General features: G+C 55.7%; 1 protein-coding gene across 3 annotated transcripts; it reads right to left on the reverse strand.

The window, feature by feature from the left end:
* Positions 1 to 3886: 3886 nt before the first annotated feature.
* Positions 3887 to 15278, reverse strand: GFI1B (growth factor independent 1B transcriptional repressor). Of its 3 annotated transcripts, none has more exons than XM_035016648.1 (7): positions 15133 to 15278; positions 8298 to 8417; positions 7728 to 7865; positions 7027 to 7289; positions 6314 to 6451; positions 5066 to 5231; positions 3887 to 4604 (listed from the first exon to the last, which is right to left on the reverse strand). In XM_035016648.1, the coding sequence occupies exons 2-7, from the start codon at positions 8395 to 8397 to the stop codon at positions 4426 to 4428; spliced, it is 984 nt and encodes a 327-aa protein (XP_034872539.1). In that variant the 5' UTR covers positions 8398 to 8417; positions 15133 to 15278; the 3' UTR covers positions 3887 to 4425. The 3 variants fall into 3 exon arrangements, with proteins under 3 accessions (XP_034872539.1, XP_034872537.1, XP_034872538.1); XM_035016646.1 differs by having other exon boundaries at positions 5066 to 5330; XM_035016647.1 differs by lacking the exon at positions 15133 to 15278 and having other exon boundaries at positions 5066 to 5330; positions 8298 to 8829.
* Between the last annotated feature and the right edge of the window lie 1864 nt (positions 15279 to 17142).

The following is a 17142-nucleotide window of genomic DNA, read 5'->3' on the forward strand; positions in this document are numbered from 1 at the left end:
ACTGTGGGTGGCCAGTTGGCTTCATACACCTCTGGCCAGCCCAGATCTTCATCATTCTCTGGTCACATCTCCTTGATTCCCTGCCCACCCCCACCCCTTTATTCATCTTGCTCCTTCCCTCTGGGGTAGTGTGTCCCCACACCGAGTGGGAGCCCATCTAGGGCAGTGAAGGCTAGGTCATGGTGAAGGGCGGGGGTTTCATTCTTGAGGGGATAGAGGGAGGTACATTTGGTTTCTAGGGAACGTTCAGAATAGGTCCTATTCTTCTAGATAATACCACTTCCTCCCCTGCCCCAGCACCAGGCCCTGCCTCCTTCCAGGCCACTGCACTTCATTCTGGGTGGGGATAGTCGGGGATAGGCAGGGACAGGTGGGGACAGGCCGGGGCCAACTCAGCCACACACAGAAGCCTGGGCTGACCCTGGGAAACACATTTCCATCCTTATCAGTTATTTCCATGGAGGGTTCCGCTGGGCATCTCCCACTTTGTCCCTCAGGGGCCCTGGTCCCAGGGCTGGCAGGGCCTGACTGCCGTGTGGGATGTGGCCACGTCCCAGGGTGGATGTGGCCTAAAGCTGCCACCACTAACAGGACATTTTATCTGAACATTAATTCAGATGTTGCATTCCGTTCCCTAGCGTGGCCGGTTTGTTGTAATATTAAAGTATGAGTTTAATATTGTTAACTTTGTTATTTACTGTTGAGTAAACTGCTACTCTAGGTGGAGTTGCTGAGGACATCCTGAAGTCTCCCGTGTCCCCAGCGACAGCCACCCAGCCCTCAGGAGCCGGGCAGTGCAGCAGTCTTCCAAGGCCACCACGTGCACTGGATTCTATGTAAACAGAGTCCCCTAGAGTTGTGCCATTGGTCCCACAGCCCTGGGGGAAAAGCCAGGAGCCTGGCTTCTGAGGGACACTGTTGCTAACAGGCAGTGTGACTTGGGCCATGGCCTCCTCTCTCTGGACTTCTGTCCCTTTATGTGGCAAAGGGAAGCCATGGGCGGTCTTCACTGGGCTTGACAGTGTTTTCTGGTTCACACGCCGTGACTCAGCAGGAACTTCAGAGCAGGTAGGCAGCAGCAGGGGAATGGCAAGTGGAGGGTGGGACCGCGGAGCATCTCTGCAATCACAGATGGTGGGCGTGGTGCCCCACTGCACCTGCTGAGCCCGTCCCGATCCTGGTGCTGAAGGAGACAGAACTCGGACAGGATGCTCATGGCGTGCAAAGTGCTGGCTTAGCTACGAGCCTTCTCCAGGGAATGTGGCCCTGCCTGTGACGCCTGTCCTTCCTGTGACAGCCCTGGACTTCCTGCAGCCCTGGGAGGGTTCGGGGCTGGGAAAGGGCAAGTGGCATTACTCCAGGCTCAGGGCACATGCAGAGCAGCCCCAATCTCCCAGTGACTGTCTTCTGGGGCCAAAGGAAGCACACGGGGCTGAGTCTTCCCCGGGGAGCAGGATTTGCCTGCCCACACCCTGGCCTCCTGTCTCAGGGATGTGCAAATGGGGTTCTGGCCTCCAGGGCTCTGAGGCTGCAGTGCCCCCCCCCACCCCCCCGCCAACCCGCACAGCATGTGGGCACTCAGTGGAGGTGCTGATCTCTGGAGCCTGAGCAGATGAAGAAAGGTGCATTGTCTAGCTCAGCTTCTCTTCCCCGCCCCGCCCTGCTGCAGAAGTGGCCAAAATCCTAATATTGGTGTGGTTTTGTTTAGCAAACAAAGAGCATGCAAAGCAGTTCCCCATCCGTGTGTGTGTGCGTATGTGTGTGTGTGTGTGTGTACCCAGCACCCTCCCTTACCCCTGACATGGAGCAATAGAACACCCATTCCAGGCCTGGCCCCAGTGCGTGGCTCCCCGTCTCTGGCCTCCACTGTGTCCATGGACATGAGGAGAGGAGGGAGCAGGTGGTCTCCAAGGCTCTGCTGGGAACCCCCACAAATGGGGAGCCTGCAGAGGAGGCCAGACCACCCTCCCTCTATGCAAATCTCAACCCCCTACCCCTGCTTCCGCAAGCCTGACAGGGCACTCTGACTGAAGTAAACAGAAAGAGCCTCTGGAATGAAGTGTAGTAGGAGTCCTGGCTGGCCAGAACCAGAGCCTGGGAGTCGGCCGGTTGCCATGCCCCAGAAGGCCTCAGAACCCACAGGTTCACAGCAAAGGAGCAGTGTGGGGGGAGCATCTGCAGGTGTCATTGGAAGGAAGTAAAGAGAGACTTGACCATCTTGCCTTGGAATCAGATTCGAATCCCAGCTCTGCACTTGCCCACTGTGTGATCTTGGGCAAGTTGGCCAACCTATCTGAGCCTCCACTAACCCCTCTGTAAAATGGGATAATAACAGCTCCTTTGCAGAGGGTTGTGCTCCTTTGAGTCAATGTGTGGAAACCCTGGGCCCTGCTCGGTACCTGGCAGAGACTCGTTCAGAAGTGTCCACCGGGTGGGCCAGGTGTGGGCTTGATGCTGAGGGCACCGGAGACTACCTTCTGGCAGGGGAGAAAGTTACCCACATATAACTGCCGTAGCAGGTTCAGTGGGTCCTGAGGTGTAAGTGGGGAGCCCAAGGAGCTCAGCCTTCAGAGGTGGGAGAGCTTCCAGTCGGAATGACCAAGGGAGGCATCATGGATGAGGCAGCATTTGAGCAGGCCTCATAGGATGGGCAGGACTTCACAAGGGGCTCCTCGTGGCCTGGCAGCATGTAGCAGGTGCCAAGCCCTGCTCACTGCTCTGCACGCATGGTCTCAGGGAACCCTCCCACAGATGAGGAAGCTCCGTCACGTTGTACAGCTAGTGAAGAGTGGCACCAAGCTTAAGGGAGTCCTATCTGCAAAGTCCCTTGGCCATATAAGGCTCTAGGGATTAGGACTCAGCTGTTATCCTTGGGGGCCATTATTCAGCACACCACGGTGATTACATCAAGAAATTTGAGATGGGAAGATTACCCTGGATCGTCCAGATGAGCCCCATGTGATCCCAGGGTCCTTCCAAGAGGAAGGCAAGAAGGTCAGGCAGAAGAATGAGGCGGGTGATGGAAGCAGAGGTCAGAGCCACCTGCTTTTGAGATGGATGAAGCGGCCACAGCTGAGGGCGGCCACGGCCTCTACCCTAAAGGGATGCAGCCCTGCTAACACCTTGAGTTTGGCTCCGTGAGACTCATTTTGGGTTTCTTTTTTTTTTTTTTTTTAAAGATTTTATTCATTCATTTGAGACACAGAGATACAGAGAGAGAGAGAGAGAGCATGAGCAGTGGGAGAGGCAGAGGGAGAGGAAGAAGCAGACTCCCTGCTGAGTCAGGAGCCGGATGCGGGGCTCGATCCCAGGACCCCGGGATCATGACCTGAGCCGAAGGCAGACGCTTAACCATCTGAGCCACCCAGGCGCCCCTCATTTTGGGTTTCTGACCTCCAGAACTGTACGAGGATAAACTGTATTGTTTTAAGCCACTAACCTTATGGTGATTTGTTAGCAGCTGGCGGAGACTGATACAGCCCCCAACTGCAGGAGCCTCGCCTTCCCCGGCGTCTTACCGCTAGGGGTTCTTTCGCTTCTCTTCCCGCACTTACCAGTTTGGTCTGAGTCCACAACTCCCAACCCATCTGTCAGCCACTCCAGAGCTTTCTCTGACTTTTTTTTTTAAGTTTTAATTTTTTTTAGTAATTTCTACACCCAACCTGGGGCTCCAACTTACGACCCTGAGATCGAGAATCGCGTGCTCTACCGACTGAGCCAGGCTGGCACTCCGGCTTTCTCTGCCTTTCGAAGCTCCCTACCATTCCTTCCCAAAGCCTGACTTGCACCCAAGACGCACTCAATAAACACTGGTTAAATGTAAATAAATCTGTGTCTTTATTTTTATTTACAGCAGTTGAGAGGAATGGGCTCTTGTTAGCAGTGACTGCTTGTTTCTCCAGCCCCGTGGCCGGCTGAGTGCCAGTCAGAAGTGGGGGGCAGCCAGCACATCTGGCCAAAGCAGAGGGGTATTAGGCCTCCCTCTGGGGCAGGAAGCAGCTCTGGCCATCCGTGGCAGCCAGAAAGAGAACCACTAAAAACCAGATCCCAGCACAGTGGGCAGCAGGCAGAGGGGGAGGATTTCTCTGTGGATTCCAGTTCTGGGCTATTCTCGGCATCTCTTGGGGGGAGGGGGAGGGCTAGGCTGGCTTTCAGGGCTCCATGGGAGGCAAGACCTCTAAAACAACTTAGCTCAGAAAAGACCCAGCCCAGTTCTCATATTCTGCAGCAGGAAAATATTGGTCCAGAGAGGGAAAGCAACCTGCTCGAGGTCACACAGCAATTCCGTGAGTCTCAAAACGAGCTGACAGATTCCTGCCCAGCCCTGACTCCAGGAGACTGGGGATCTGGGCGCAGGAGGCTGGCCTCCCTCTGGGTCGCGGGACCTCAGGGCAGGCTGGCCGGGAGCCCAGGGCAGGTCCAGCCTCACTTGAGATTGTGCTGGCTCTCGCGGTGCCGCCGGAGGTCCACCTTGCGCTGGAAACCCTTGGTGCACAGCTCGCAGCTGAAGGGCTTGAAGCCGGTGTGCTTCCGGCTGTGCGTGATGAGGTTGGAGCTCTGGCTGAAGGCCTTCCCGCACACCTGGCACTTGTGGGGTTTCTCACCTGCGGGGCAGCAAGGAGCGGGTCAGGGCTGTCGCGCCAGGCCCGCCGTCCCCCTGCCCTGCATTTGTTCGCCGGACTCTGCTGTGTGTTATCTCGCAGCCAGCCCCCATGCGCTTTAGAAAAGAACTACAAAAGGGAGAGGGGACAACAATGCCCCCTGGGGTTGCGCCCTGGTCGGCCGGGGACTGGGTCCAGGCCCTCAGTTAACAGCCAAGCAGTGAATGATTGGAGGAATGAATGCATGGCGAATCCACCTGCTAGTCTCACTTGGACCCAGAGATCACGCTTCGGCTGTTCCCTTCCCGGCGTGTTCCCTACGCATTAAACGTGTGCTTAGGTAGCAGCGCGTCCAGCCCTCTGCGTGGAGGGGAGCGCCTCTCGCTTTGTAATTGACCCCCGTCCGGGAGGGAGGGGGGCGTAGCCAGGGAACCCCGGGGCCAGGCGAGGGGCGGGCGCCTCACCTGTGTGGATGTATGTGTGCTTCTTCATGTCCGACTTCTGGTGGAAACGCTTGCCGCAGAACTGGCAGGGGTAGGGCCTCGTGTCCGAGTGGATGAGCAGGTGCGTGGACAGGGTGGACGAGCGCTTGAAGGCTTTGCCGCACATCCGGCACTCGAAGCTGCGCTCCTGCCGGACGAAACGAGGCCCAGGGGGGTCAGGTGCGGGCGGGGCCTCGAGACCCGGGACTGCCACGCTGGGCGCAGGACCGGGCCCTGCCGGGATCCCCTGAGGAACAGGACACTCGTTGGGGGGGCATCGAGAACGGGTCCTGGAGGAGCAGGACCCAGAAACCCCCATTTCTGCATCCCAAGGAGGGGGCTGAGGCCTGGGGCCTGAGAGGCCTCCTGTGCGTTTTCCCCTGTAACCTTCACAGTATCCCATGCAAAATAAACCTCAACGTGCGTTTGTTGACTGACTGATAGATCGACTGATCTGGGGCATGGTCATGGGCTTCGCAGTGCTTTGGTTAAGAGTCTGTGTTATTGGGGCCCGACTCTGGCTTCTGCCCCTTAGAAGCCACATGACCTTAGACAAATCATTTAACCTCTAGAGACTCAGTTTCCTCATCTGTACATGAGAACAGCAGTAATAAGCTCAAAGTGTAGACAGCTGAACCGGCAACTACTAGCACGTGGTGTGCGTTCACAATTGGAAGCTCTCATGACCATATCCTGCCTCTCCCGCCTGAGCTTTTATTGACTCCCGTGTTAGCTACTCGGGTCATTTCCGGTCCTTTCCCTGGAATGGAATATTCAAGAAGGGCTAAGCGGGACAAGATTCTAAAAGTCGGGAGCCTCAAAGCTGAGGACACCTCTCCTGACCACACAGACGGCAGGATCATTTCTGAGCCTCAGAGACATCTCTCTGCCCCCGAAATCCCACTGGGCCAGGAGCCTCTCCCAACAGCACATGAAGCTGATTTGGCCCATCGGGGAGGGTGTAGGGAAAACTGTAACGAGGCTAGCACTAAAGCACAATATTCATTATCAAGAACGAATTAAACTATATATTAAATATATATAATATATACATATATTTTAAAAAGAGGGTTTTGGGGACCCCGATGAGGGGGGAAAGGACCCTCGATCTGTGTCACCTTCAGAAGCAGGGTGAGAGACCCAGCCATAGCCCTAGGACTCCTGCGGGAAGCACAGAGCAGGAGTGGGAAGCGGGGGCGGGGGGGGTCCTGGGCTTGGCCAGCTGCCCACCTGGGAGTGGACGTGTGTGTGTTGCTCCAGGCTCACGGCGTGGCCGAAGGTTTTACCACAGACGTCACAGGCAAAGGGCCGGGTCCCGCTGTGGGAGCGGCGGACATGCACTTCGAGCCCGTGTGGGGTGGAGAACACCTGGGGGCAGGGGGCAGAGCGTGAGGCCACCGGGGGCTGCGGAGAAGGAGATGGGCCTGGGGTGCCAAAGCCAGCCCCACCCCCCTCCATGCCCAGGCACAGACGGCCACAAAGCAGGAGAAGCACTGGAGTGCTGTGTGTCCTGGGAAGGTCCCTTTCCCTCTCTGTGGCTTGGCTTCCTGTCTAGAAAATGGGGGCTGCGGGAGCATGTAAAAGGCCCCTCCTGGCCTTAGCTAGAGGCTGAACAGCCTAGTGGTTAAGAGCCAGGAGTTTGCCAGAGCCACGTTTGAATGCTGGTACTGATGTCTACTTGCTGTGTGCTCTTGGGCGGGTGACTCAACCTCACTGAGCTTTTTGTCTGCTTCCCAGGGCTCAAGCATGTCAAGTGCTTCGCACAGGGCTAGCACACAGCCAGGGCTCATGGTCCTCGTCCTCATGGTGAGGACAAGCATACTGAACCCTCGATCGCACCAAAGGACTCAAGATTCACAGCACAGGGAGCACCCAGCTGCCGGGGAACTGGAGAGGGGATGCGGAGCAGGGCCCGTGAGCCCACCCACACCCAAGTTGCCCACCTTGTTGCACTTGAGGCAGTGGTACGTGTCCATGCCCGGGGAGCAGCGGAGGCTGAAGTCCAGGGGCGGCTCAGTGCTGGGCACAAGAGGGCTGCCGTACAGGCTGACGGAGCGCTCGAGGAAGGCGGACTGCATGGTGGAGGGGGCCTGCCGGTAGCTGTGGCCATAGGACGAGGCCAGGGCATCCCAGGAGAAGCTGGGCTTGTAGAACGGGGGTGAGTCGGAGTCCCTGTCCTGGGATCGGGGCATTACAGCAGGGCCCTCTGTGGAGAGTGCGACACATAAATCGTGGTGATTCATTGATAACTAGGGCACTGCTCCCCACCACTCTCCACCTAATGACCTCATGCTGAGGATTGTGGTGTATAGCCCAAAATATTACTGTGGGAGAGGGTCTGGGTCTTCACTGTGGCTTCTCAGCTTTTCAGGTCCCCAGCACCTGCAGAGTGCCCACCTCACCCACTGCATCAGCCTGCCCACCGCTTCTTCTGACCTGCCACACAGAAGCTCTCATCTGGGAGTGAGCTCCCCGTCCTAGAGGGGTCCAGGCAGAAGCTGGAGAGCCCAGATTGTATCCAGATGGCCTTGTTGATCGTTCCTGACTCCACAACTCCAAGGATCCCTGCTTCCATGAGCCCATCCTCCCTCCATTCCACTTGCACTGGCTGACGGGGAATGGCCGGTGGTCCCAGCCTGGGTACCTGGCACCAAGGCCGTCCTGCTCAGGCTCTGGTCCAGCTCCAGCTCTGGCTCCCGTTTGAGGTCAGTCCAGGTCAGGCACTGGTTTGGGAACAGGGTGTTGAGGACAGGATCATTGCTCAGGACCTGGTCCCTGGCCCCTGTGGGGAAACAAGACCATCAGAGACACCAGCTACAGCTCCTAGGAGGATGGGGACCCAGAGATGCACTTGCTGCCATCCCCAGCCACTTGCATGCATGGGCCCTGCCCAGGATGGTGGGAGCAGGATGGAGGCCGAAAGGAACCCCCCCACCCCCCCGAGGAGAACTCCTGGACCAGTGTTAGTTTTCTGAGTACCCGACCTCAGCCCTAGATCTTTTCTGAGTCTGGTTAGGACCCACATGTCGGCTGCTAAGGACCAGCTCCAATCCTGATGCTCCCACCATCCCAGTGGATCAGAAGAGATGGGTGCATTCATTCATTCATTCAACCAACATTTACTGAGCTTCTGCTTGCAGAAGGGATGAGCTGCATCCCCAACGCAGGGGACAGGGAGCCCTGGGTGGGTGCCGCAGGGGGATCTCTGACTCACTGGGGCTAAGGGCAGGAGGCCAGATCGGGTCATCTTCCTGGATGCGGGGCTGGTGGTAGGTATGAGCCTTCTTGCTCTTCACCAGGAAGGAGCGTGGCATGGTAAATGTGCGCCCCACACCTGCAAGGGGAGAGGGAGAGAACAGTTAGGAAGGGCAAGAGGACAGCAGTCTCTGTATTTTAGAGCCTCCTCCTGATATCAGAATCCACTGTCCTGAGTCGAATGGTGTCCCCCAGAAGTTCATGTCTACCTATGAATGTATCTTCTGTGGAAATAGGGTCTTTGCAGATTTTACCAATCTAAGATGAGGTCATACTGAGTTAGGGTGGACCCTAAGCCCAATATGTCCAGGGTTCTTATAAGAAGAGGGAACTTTGGGCACACAGACACAGACACACAGGGAGAACACCGTCTGGAGGCGGGAGCAGAGATGGGAGGGACACGCCTACAAGCCGAAGAGCACTGAGGATCGCTTTCTCCGCCAGAAGCCAGGAGAGAGGCACACGACAAACTCCCTCAGAGCCTCCAGAAGGAACTGACCTTGCAGACACCTTGATTTGGGATCTCTAGACTCCAGAACCTTGAACGAATCAATTTTGTGTTGTTTTAAGCCACCTGGTTTCTGGTAGTTGGCTACAGTGGCTACAAATCCTAACCTCCCCCCACTACTCCCTTGCTAGGAAACTAATACACCCACCTTCTAGAAAACCCCCAGGGTCAGTCTGCTCCTGCCCACATGCCCTGAATCACACTAGGAGCAGAGAAGGAAGGACAGGGGTGTCTTCAAATATGACACTGTGGCCCCGGCATCCAGAAAACTGCATTCATGCCCCTGTGGGATCTGCATCCAGAGGCCACGGAAGGGGTGGTCTGAGCTCAGGTTTTGGAGTCAGATGCTCATGGGTTAGAATTCCAGCTCACCCGCTGTGCACTTTGGGGCAGACGCTTAACCTCTCGGGGCCTACTCCCTTTTCTGTAAGGTGCAGCGCCCAGGCAGGTAGTGCCAGCGAGAGCATCTTATGTGCTTAGTGCTTATCATAGCGGGGGGGGGGGGGCGGGGGGGCAGGGGGGGGGGGTTGCAACAAAGGGGGCACCTCGATTGAAAGCCACGTTACTGTGGCACTGAGGCACCCAGAGCAGGGCTGCCCCTCGTCTGTGGCCTCAGCCCAGAGTCCGGTGCCCAGAGAGGGAGGAGCCTTCTCTCTCTCTGAGTGGGGGTGGGGGGGGATTGGAGTTGCATGTGGGGCTCAAGGCCCAAAGGACTCCCCCATGCCACCCCACTGGGAAGCCGGAGGGCATTTTGTGCACATGGAGGAAGAGGCCAATGTCCACCAACTGTAAGATCTAAGCAGTGGGCAGCCCAGCTCAGCCGCATGGTACCGAACCCTCCAGTCCGGGGGTGGGGGAAGACACCTTCTCCCTCTCTAGAATGTTCTCTCCACCAAGACACGGAGGACCAGATCAGGAAAGGGACCTGCCCTTGGTCCTGGGCGGGGGCTGGGGGCGTGGTAGAGCCAGACCAGCCTGAACACCTTGACACCCCTGGCTTCGCATGAGGAGAGCATCTCCTGCCCCTCGAGGCTCCTTGTGCTCAGCCCGTGAGGCTCCCCTGAGGGCTCCTGGGAGACAGAGAACATCTGAGTGGTCCTCTCTCCTCCCCACCCCAGGCCAGGCCCAGGCAGGAGTTCAGGAAATACTTCATCAATGGCATTCCTGGTGGCTCCTCTGCAGGTCCCATTCCCAGGCCTCAGAGCCGGAGCCCCCTTCCCCAGGCCAGCCGCCACGCAGGGCTGCAGGGACGATAGGGCCAAGCGCGGGAAAGGGATTACAGCTGCTCCAGCAAGAGCCAGGGCTGGGTGATAAGGCCAAGGCGAGGAGCGGCTGGGGGGAGGGAGATTAGAGAGGGCAGCTTGGAGCCCTGCCTTTGGACCAGGCCCAGGGAGTCACCCCTTCCCCCGGCATGACCCCAGGCCAGGCAGGAGAGAGGCCCCCAGCTGTGCCCAGGCCTGCCTGCCCTTCACCAGAGCCCCCAGGGCATCAGGAGTCTGGTGAGGCCACTCCACCCCAGCCATCCTAGGCCCTGCCCTCCCCATCATAGGCCTCAGTGTCCAGATCTGCTAAACGGGGACCACAAGGCACCTTCCTGCCATTGCTGGGCAGAAAGGACGTCTACTACAAGCAAGTATGCAAAGTGCTCGGTGTAGTGCTGGGGCTGCAGGAGCACTGGGCCGGGGGTGGCATCACAGCCCGCGGGAGGAGAAGCTTCAGGAAGGCTGGCACAGCCCACGTCCCGTCCTGTCCTGCCTGGCCGCATCTCCAGTACCCTGCCCAAAGCAGGTGCGCTCTGAGGACAGGGATGAGCCCGAGACCAGGAGCAGGGACATGCTCCAGGCCCTTCCCCTCTGGGATCTGAAATGAAGAGGTGGGACTTGAAGGCTCTGGGGTCCAGTCCAGCTGTCAGATTTTGCCCCCCCCAGCCTTGCTTGGCCTGCTGTCTCCCCCAGGCTTGTCGGGAAGCCCGCGGTGGCCTTATCTGCCAGGGGCAGTCTTCCTCTGCCTCCTCCCCTCCCCCAGGGCTCCTCTCACCAACCCCCTTCCCCCTTCTAACTCTTGGGTCCGGGAATCCCCTGGGGAGGCCAGACCCTGGGCAGAGCCAGAGGAGACCCCACCCACCCACACCAGGAGAGGCGGGGGCTGCGTGGTTTTGTCTTTTGTTCTGGGGGAGCCTCCAAGGGCCACGGTCTCTCTATCAAAAGATGATCTATTATTTTTTACATAGTATTTTAGTAGTAAGCCAACGAGAACCAAAGGTCGGCATGCAACTGCCGGAATGCCAGCAGATACTTCTTGCAGCCAGAATCTGTGTAGCCTCAGCTCCGTGAGTTCGGACCTGGGAGCTGAGGGGCTACTGCCCCATTTCACGGAGGAGGAATGAGTCTTGGAGCCTGGCTCATGATCCCAGGCAGATCCCAGGCTGCCCGCCGCAGCCCCCCACCCTGGCCTCCATACTCTCAACTGTCAGACACGGGGTGGGCACTCGGGGCGGAGGCGAGTGCGCAGACACGCTAAGGAAGGTGTCTAGAGCTCCCTGGTGTGCATTATTTCATGAAACTGACACCCACGGGGGGACTGTCTTCCGGGCTCACAGGGTGAACTGAGGCTGAGAGAGGAAAGTGGCTCATCCAGGCCTCGTGCTCCTGTCCTGCTGGGACTTGACTCCTGGCCCAGGGCTCTGCCCGTCGGCACCTGTGGTCTTTCCAGCCACCCATGAAGACAAAGGCTGGTTGGTGGGGCAAGATGATGGAAAAATCAAATTCCTTTGCATTCTGTCTTTTCTAGAACCCAGAAGCTCCACATGGGTTCCTGGAGAGTTTTGAGGGGAGAGGTTGGAGAGAAAGACCTCCTTCAGAAAGCTCTGGTGTTCCCTTGGGCTGAGCCTGAGGACACCATAGAGGTCAAGTGGTTAGGAGTCAGGACAACATAGTCCCAGCTTCCGGGGTCCCTGGCTGGAGGAAGGCGACTCCCAGGGCCCACTCTCGGGGTCCCCTTCAGAGCCCCCAGTTTCCCTCCCTCTCCCTCTCTAGAATGTTCTCTCCACCAAGCCTGGTAGAGTGGCACAACCAACCCCATGGCTTTAAGCCTTCAAGCTCCCCGTGGGGGCCAAACACACCAGGAGAACTTCCTTTTGGCCCCTGTTAGCGGAGTTAAAAAGAAAAAACAGGAACCAATCAGCTATACTGTAGTTAATTAACAACCACACCGTTCTGATTCACACGGACCGTTCTGAGAAAGCGCTCAGAGCAGAGATTGTGAAAGAACCCTAAGATTTCTTCATGAAACAGAGGCCTTGATGGTATCGGCCTCCGGAAAGAGACTTGCTGTTAACATCTCTTCCAAAACCTCCATCCCGATAGAGGGTGCCCTGACCCCGGGTCAGAATCTCGGCCCCGCACCTCTACATCCAGGTGGACTCGAAGCCACAGCCTGGTGACTTCCGCACAACGGGGCGCCATGGGCCTCCCGTAGGGCTGAGTCTGATTTTGTGACCTTGAGCTTGGCCATGTCGGCCTCCAACCTGGGGCTTGGTTTTCCTATCTCTCAAAAGGGACCGTTGGACTAAGAGATTTCTAAACTTCCCTTTTGCTCTAAAATCCCATGCACAGTTTGTTGACCTTCAGCGAAGGACTGACCTGCCTTGACTAAGAACCTCATCACTCAGGTTCCCTTTTTGGGAGGGTTGGGTAAGACTCCATCGTTTCTCAGAGTCAGTGACAGAGGACCCTTTGGACTTCCTTTATGTTTAAAGACATGACTCAAACAAACAAACAACAGCAACAACAAAAAACCTTTCCACGTAGCAGTTAAGGGAAATGAGCCTGTTTCATGTTAGGGGCCCCAGCAGAAAGGGGTCATTATTATTATTATTATTATTATTTTTTTTAAGATTTTATTGAGAGAGAGAACAAGCGTATGGGAGAGGCAGAGCGAGACGGAGAAGCAGGATCCCCGCTGAGCGGGGAGCCTGATGCGGGGCTCGATCCCAGGACACCGGGATCATGACCCGAGCCGAAGGCAGACGCTCAATCAACTAAGCCACCCAGGCGCCCCAAGGGGTCATTATTTTTATTTGAAACTTGCAAGCAGTTCTCAAACGCTCCTCCTAAGTTCAGAGACTGCAATGTCACGAGTGAGTGAATCAACTTCTGAGTTAATACCCCAAAGAATTAAAAGCAAGGACTCAGACATAATTGTACACCCAAATTCACAGCAGCATGATTCACAATAACCAAAAGATGGACGCAACCCGAGTGTCCATCAGCAGATGATGGAGAAACAAAACGTGGCGTATCCATACAATGGGACATTATTCAGCCTGAAAAAGGAAGGATGTGCTTACACAGGCTACAACATGGATGAATCTTGAGGACCCCATGTAAGGGAAATAAGCCAGTCACGAAAAGATGAATGCTGTAGGACTCTCTGCTTATATGAGGTCCCTAGAGAAGTCGGATTCATAGAGACAGAAAGGACAGTAGTGAGAGCCAAGGGCCGGGGGACGGGAAAGGGAGGGGAGTTTGTGTTTAATGGGGACAGAGTTTCAGTTTGAGAAGATGAAGAAAGTTCTGGAGATGGATGGTGGTGACGGTTGCCCAACATTGTGAATGCGTTTAATGGTACAGAACTGTACACTTAAAAATGATTAAAATGGTCACTTTCCAATCATGTGTATTTTACTACAATAAAAACAAAAATGAGTGAACAAAACATTTCCTGGACATTTTTGAATCGGAGCAGCTCCCATTGGTTTGAATTTCTGAAAACAAATGAACAACAACAAAAACCTCCCTCTAATTTAAGGAGGGGGTAAGGTTTTTTGTTGTTTCTGAAAAGGGATGAAATCATATGTGGTCAGGCTATTTTCCCAGGGGCGATCGGGTCCCAGAATCTTCGAGAGTCCTTATGCTCTCCAAGAGGACCCCAACCTCACCTGCCCTCCTGAAAGCCTGGAGAAAATGTTCCGCACTGGTTTTGAGTAACTCCATCCATCAAACCCAAGGCAGATATGACTTTCTGATGCTCCCCAAGCACCTTCCGCAGGGAAACCAGCATTCCAAACCCCCATCCTGATTTGGAAGACACCTCACACATCTCCTTATTAAAAGAGTCCCTTGTGGGGCGCCTGGGTGGCTCGGTTGTTAAGCATCTGCCTTCGGCTCAGGTCATGATCCCAGGGTCCTGGGATCGAGCCCCGCATCGGGCTCCCTGCTCAGCAGGAAGCCTGCTTCGCTTCTCCCTCTCCCACTCCCCCTGCTTGTGTTCCCTCTTTCGCTGTGTCTTGCTCTCTGCCAAATAAATAAAATCTTAAAAAATAAATAAATAAAAGAGTCCCTTGTGCACCACCTCTGAGGACAAGAAACTTGCCACCTCACTAAGACTGAAACCTTCTAACCATTCATTGCCTACTGAGAACTCTTCAGGAGGTGTGAGCCTCCATGGGCAGGTGCAGCTTAGCTAGCTGCTATCAGATCCATGTTCAGAGCCTGCAAATTAATTTGCCCCCTCCAGGAAACTCACGAAAGCTGCGGACCTTCCCCACAGAAAAATGTATACAAGCACATATCCACAGCTATTCTATAGACCCCCCCTCTTAACAAGCCTTACTTTAGAGCAGGCACCAGATGCCCAGACTTTAAACTCGGTCTTTTTTTCCCAAATTGGTAGAAAAGACTGAGAAACCACCTGCCCTCCTGCAGCCCTCTTGTTCCTGGAGGCCGGGGGCTGGGGGTGGTAGACAAAGGCATTTTCCCTTCTCCCCTCACGGGGCTCTGGATGGGAGGGCACTCACTCTCAAAGTGCCCCAGGAACTTGGGTGAAGGGCACCGGGGAGTGTGGGATGCTGGGGGTAGAACTTCCCTCGGAGTTCTCTCAATTTCACTCTAATTTTATAGACAAGGGAAGCTCAGGGTGATGGGGGGACAGGGCCACACTAAGCCAAGTACCTGAATGAGTGTTGCCCCACACTCTGCCCAGGTCCCTGGGAGAGCTGGGGTTGCGGGTATGACCTCGCACAGACAGGTGATCCCTGTCAGACCCAACCGGGTTTTGGAAAGGCCGTTTATGCACAGCTGGCAGAGGGCGGAACTCCTATAGGGCTCTGCCTCCCACCACCTCCTCTCCGCTGGGTTCAAGGGCTGAAAGCTGCATCCTGTGGAAGAGATATCCCAGTCCACCTAATTCTTCCTGTAACTGCCAAAGGGCCCCGGTGACCTGCCTGGAAACAATCTAAGTCAGATATGCAAATTTAAAAAGAAGAGGCCGGGATGACAGCACTCACCTGTCCCTAGCTCTGCCGTCTGGTCCTGGATGCGGTCTTGGTCTTGGTGGGAACCTCCCAGCCTCTGGGGCTCGGCTCCACTCTGTCAACCTCGGACTCTCTGCTCAAATAGATACTTCTTCTTTTTTTTTTTCTCTCTCTCCCCCCCTCCCTCTCTCTTGGTTTTTTTTTTTTTTTTTTTTTTTTTTTTCTCCCTCTTCTGTTCCCCTCCTTGATTTTCAATCTGATTATTTGTGTCAAAATCTGGCGGTGAAGGAACAGCCAATAGAGAGCGCCCGAGCGCGGGGCTGCATTTGCTTATCAAAGCTTCCCCGACTTCGGGCTCTTGCCAGCCCTCCACCCGGGCAGCCGCGCTCTGCCCCGGGACATTCTAACTAACGCCTCCTGGAAGAGGAGAGGATGGCTAAATCATTGCGTTCTTAAACTTAAAACACTTATATGCTTGGTTTTGCATAAACTGTTTCGTCTTTCCTTCCTTCCTCTGTCTCTGTCTCTCCCCCTCCATCCCGAGCCAGGAGCACTCTGCTCCAAAGCCGCGGCAGACCGTTCTTAGAGAGGCCCCTCTTGTCCTTGCAGAAAAGCCGAATTCACGCTTCCCCAGCCTTGACCCCCGAAGAGGTGAAGGAGACGCCCAGGTGCTTCCCGGCGTCGTGAGCCGCTCAGCCCGCTCAGCCCCGCGGCAGGTGCACTCGGGATCGGTCCCAGACCCTGCATGTGCCGCCATCTAGCGACCGCGGAGGAGACGGGGGAGGCCCATGGTGGGTCACGGGCACAGCCAGGCTCGGACATCACATCCCGCTTGGCACGGAGCCCCATCCCCCGACCCCCCACCTTTTCCCTCCTTTGCCCCGCGAGCCCGATTTATTTCAGGAGGATTTGCATAGGAGGAGAACTCACAGAACAGAGTACTGTTAGGCTGATTTGCATGCTCCTCCATCCCAGCGCTGGAGAGATTATGTTTCCCTCATAAAGAAAACAAGTTTGGCGACAGGAAGCCCCAACTTAAACTGCAGGTCCGGGGCCCCGACATGAGGAGAAAGGGGGTTTCGGACGAGGCTCCTCTGCCGCTAGGCCCCCAGCCTGGAGGTCAGATGGGCCTGCACGATGTTGCAGGGGCGGGGTCCCAACCATCACCCTCAGCCCTTGGACTCTCCTTGGTGGAGAGAGAGTGTGGGAACATCTGGACTATTCTTTGGATGTTCCACATGGCCAACAGTCAACTGGAACTGTTTGTCATTATGCAGAAAACTTAGAATCCAAGGACATTTGGAAGAAATTCCCATTTCTTCCCATTTTCCCTCCATTATGTAGGCACATCCATGTTTTGCTTATCAGATCTTTCTTCTTCCACTGGCTGTTGTTTTATTTAAGTGCCTCCCAAATTCTCTTGCGGGTTTTATGAACATATTTAATGGTTTTGCAGCTTTTCATGGCTTATCTTACCAGCCACTTTCTTCATTTGGGGCATATCATGGTTTGGGGGAAAGCTGCCGAATTGGGTACATGCTGCTCTGGGGTTCTGATCCCACTTGGGGTCTTTATCCTCCTCCTTTAGTAACTGATGCAGGGACTCCCTTGCTAGACCAGGACCCCAGCCTGGAAGTGAAAGCAGGCCTTCTCTGGAGCGACCCGGACCCCTCTGTGGGAGGGCAGTCCAGTCACCTGGACACACCTTACAGCCTGGAGCCACCATGCAGCATCAGGTAGGCCTTTGTGGCCTGAAACCTCCCAGTCTCAGGGTCCCCTCCAACACTGCTCCATATTTTTTAAAGATTTTATTTATTTGACAGAGACACAGCGAGAGAGGGAACACAAGCAGGGAAAGTGGGAGAGGGAGAAGCAGGCCTCCCGAAGAGCAGGGAGCCCGATGCGGGGCTCGATCCCAGGACCCTGGGATCACGACCTGAGCCGAAGGCAGACGCTTAATGACTGAGCCACCCAGGAGCCCCATCACTACTCCCTTTGGTAGGCAGCCCTGGAGAAGAAGTGTCTTCATTTAGCCTCTCCCAA

The sequence above is a fragment of the Mirounga leonina genome, unplaced genomic scaffold (genome assembly GCF_011800145.1).
Source record: "Mirounga leonina isolate KUSES-001 unplaced genomic scaffold, KU_Mleo_1.0 Mir_170, whole genome shotgun sequence".
NCBI lineage: Eukaryota > Metazoa > Chordata > Mammalia > Carnivora > Phocidae > Mirounga > Mirounga leonina.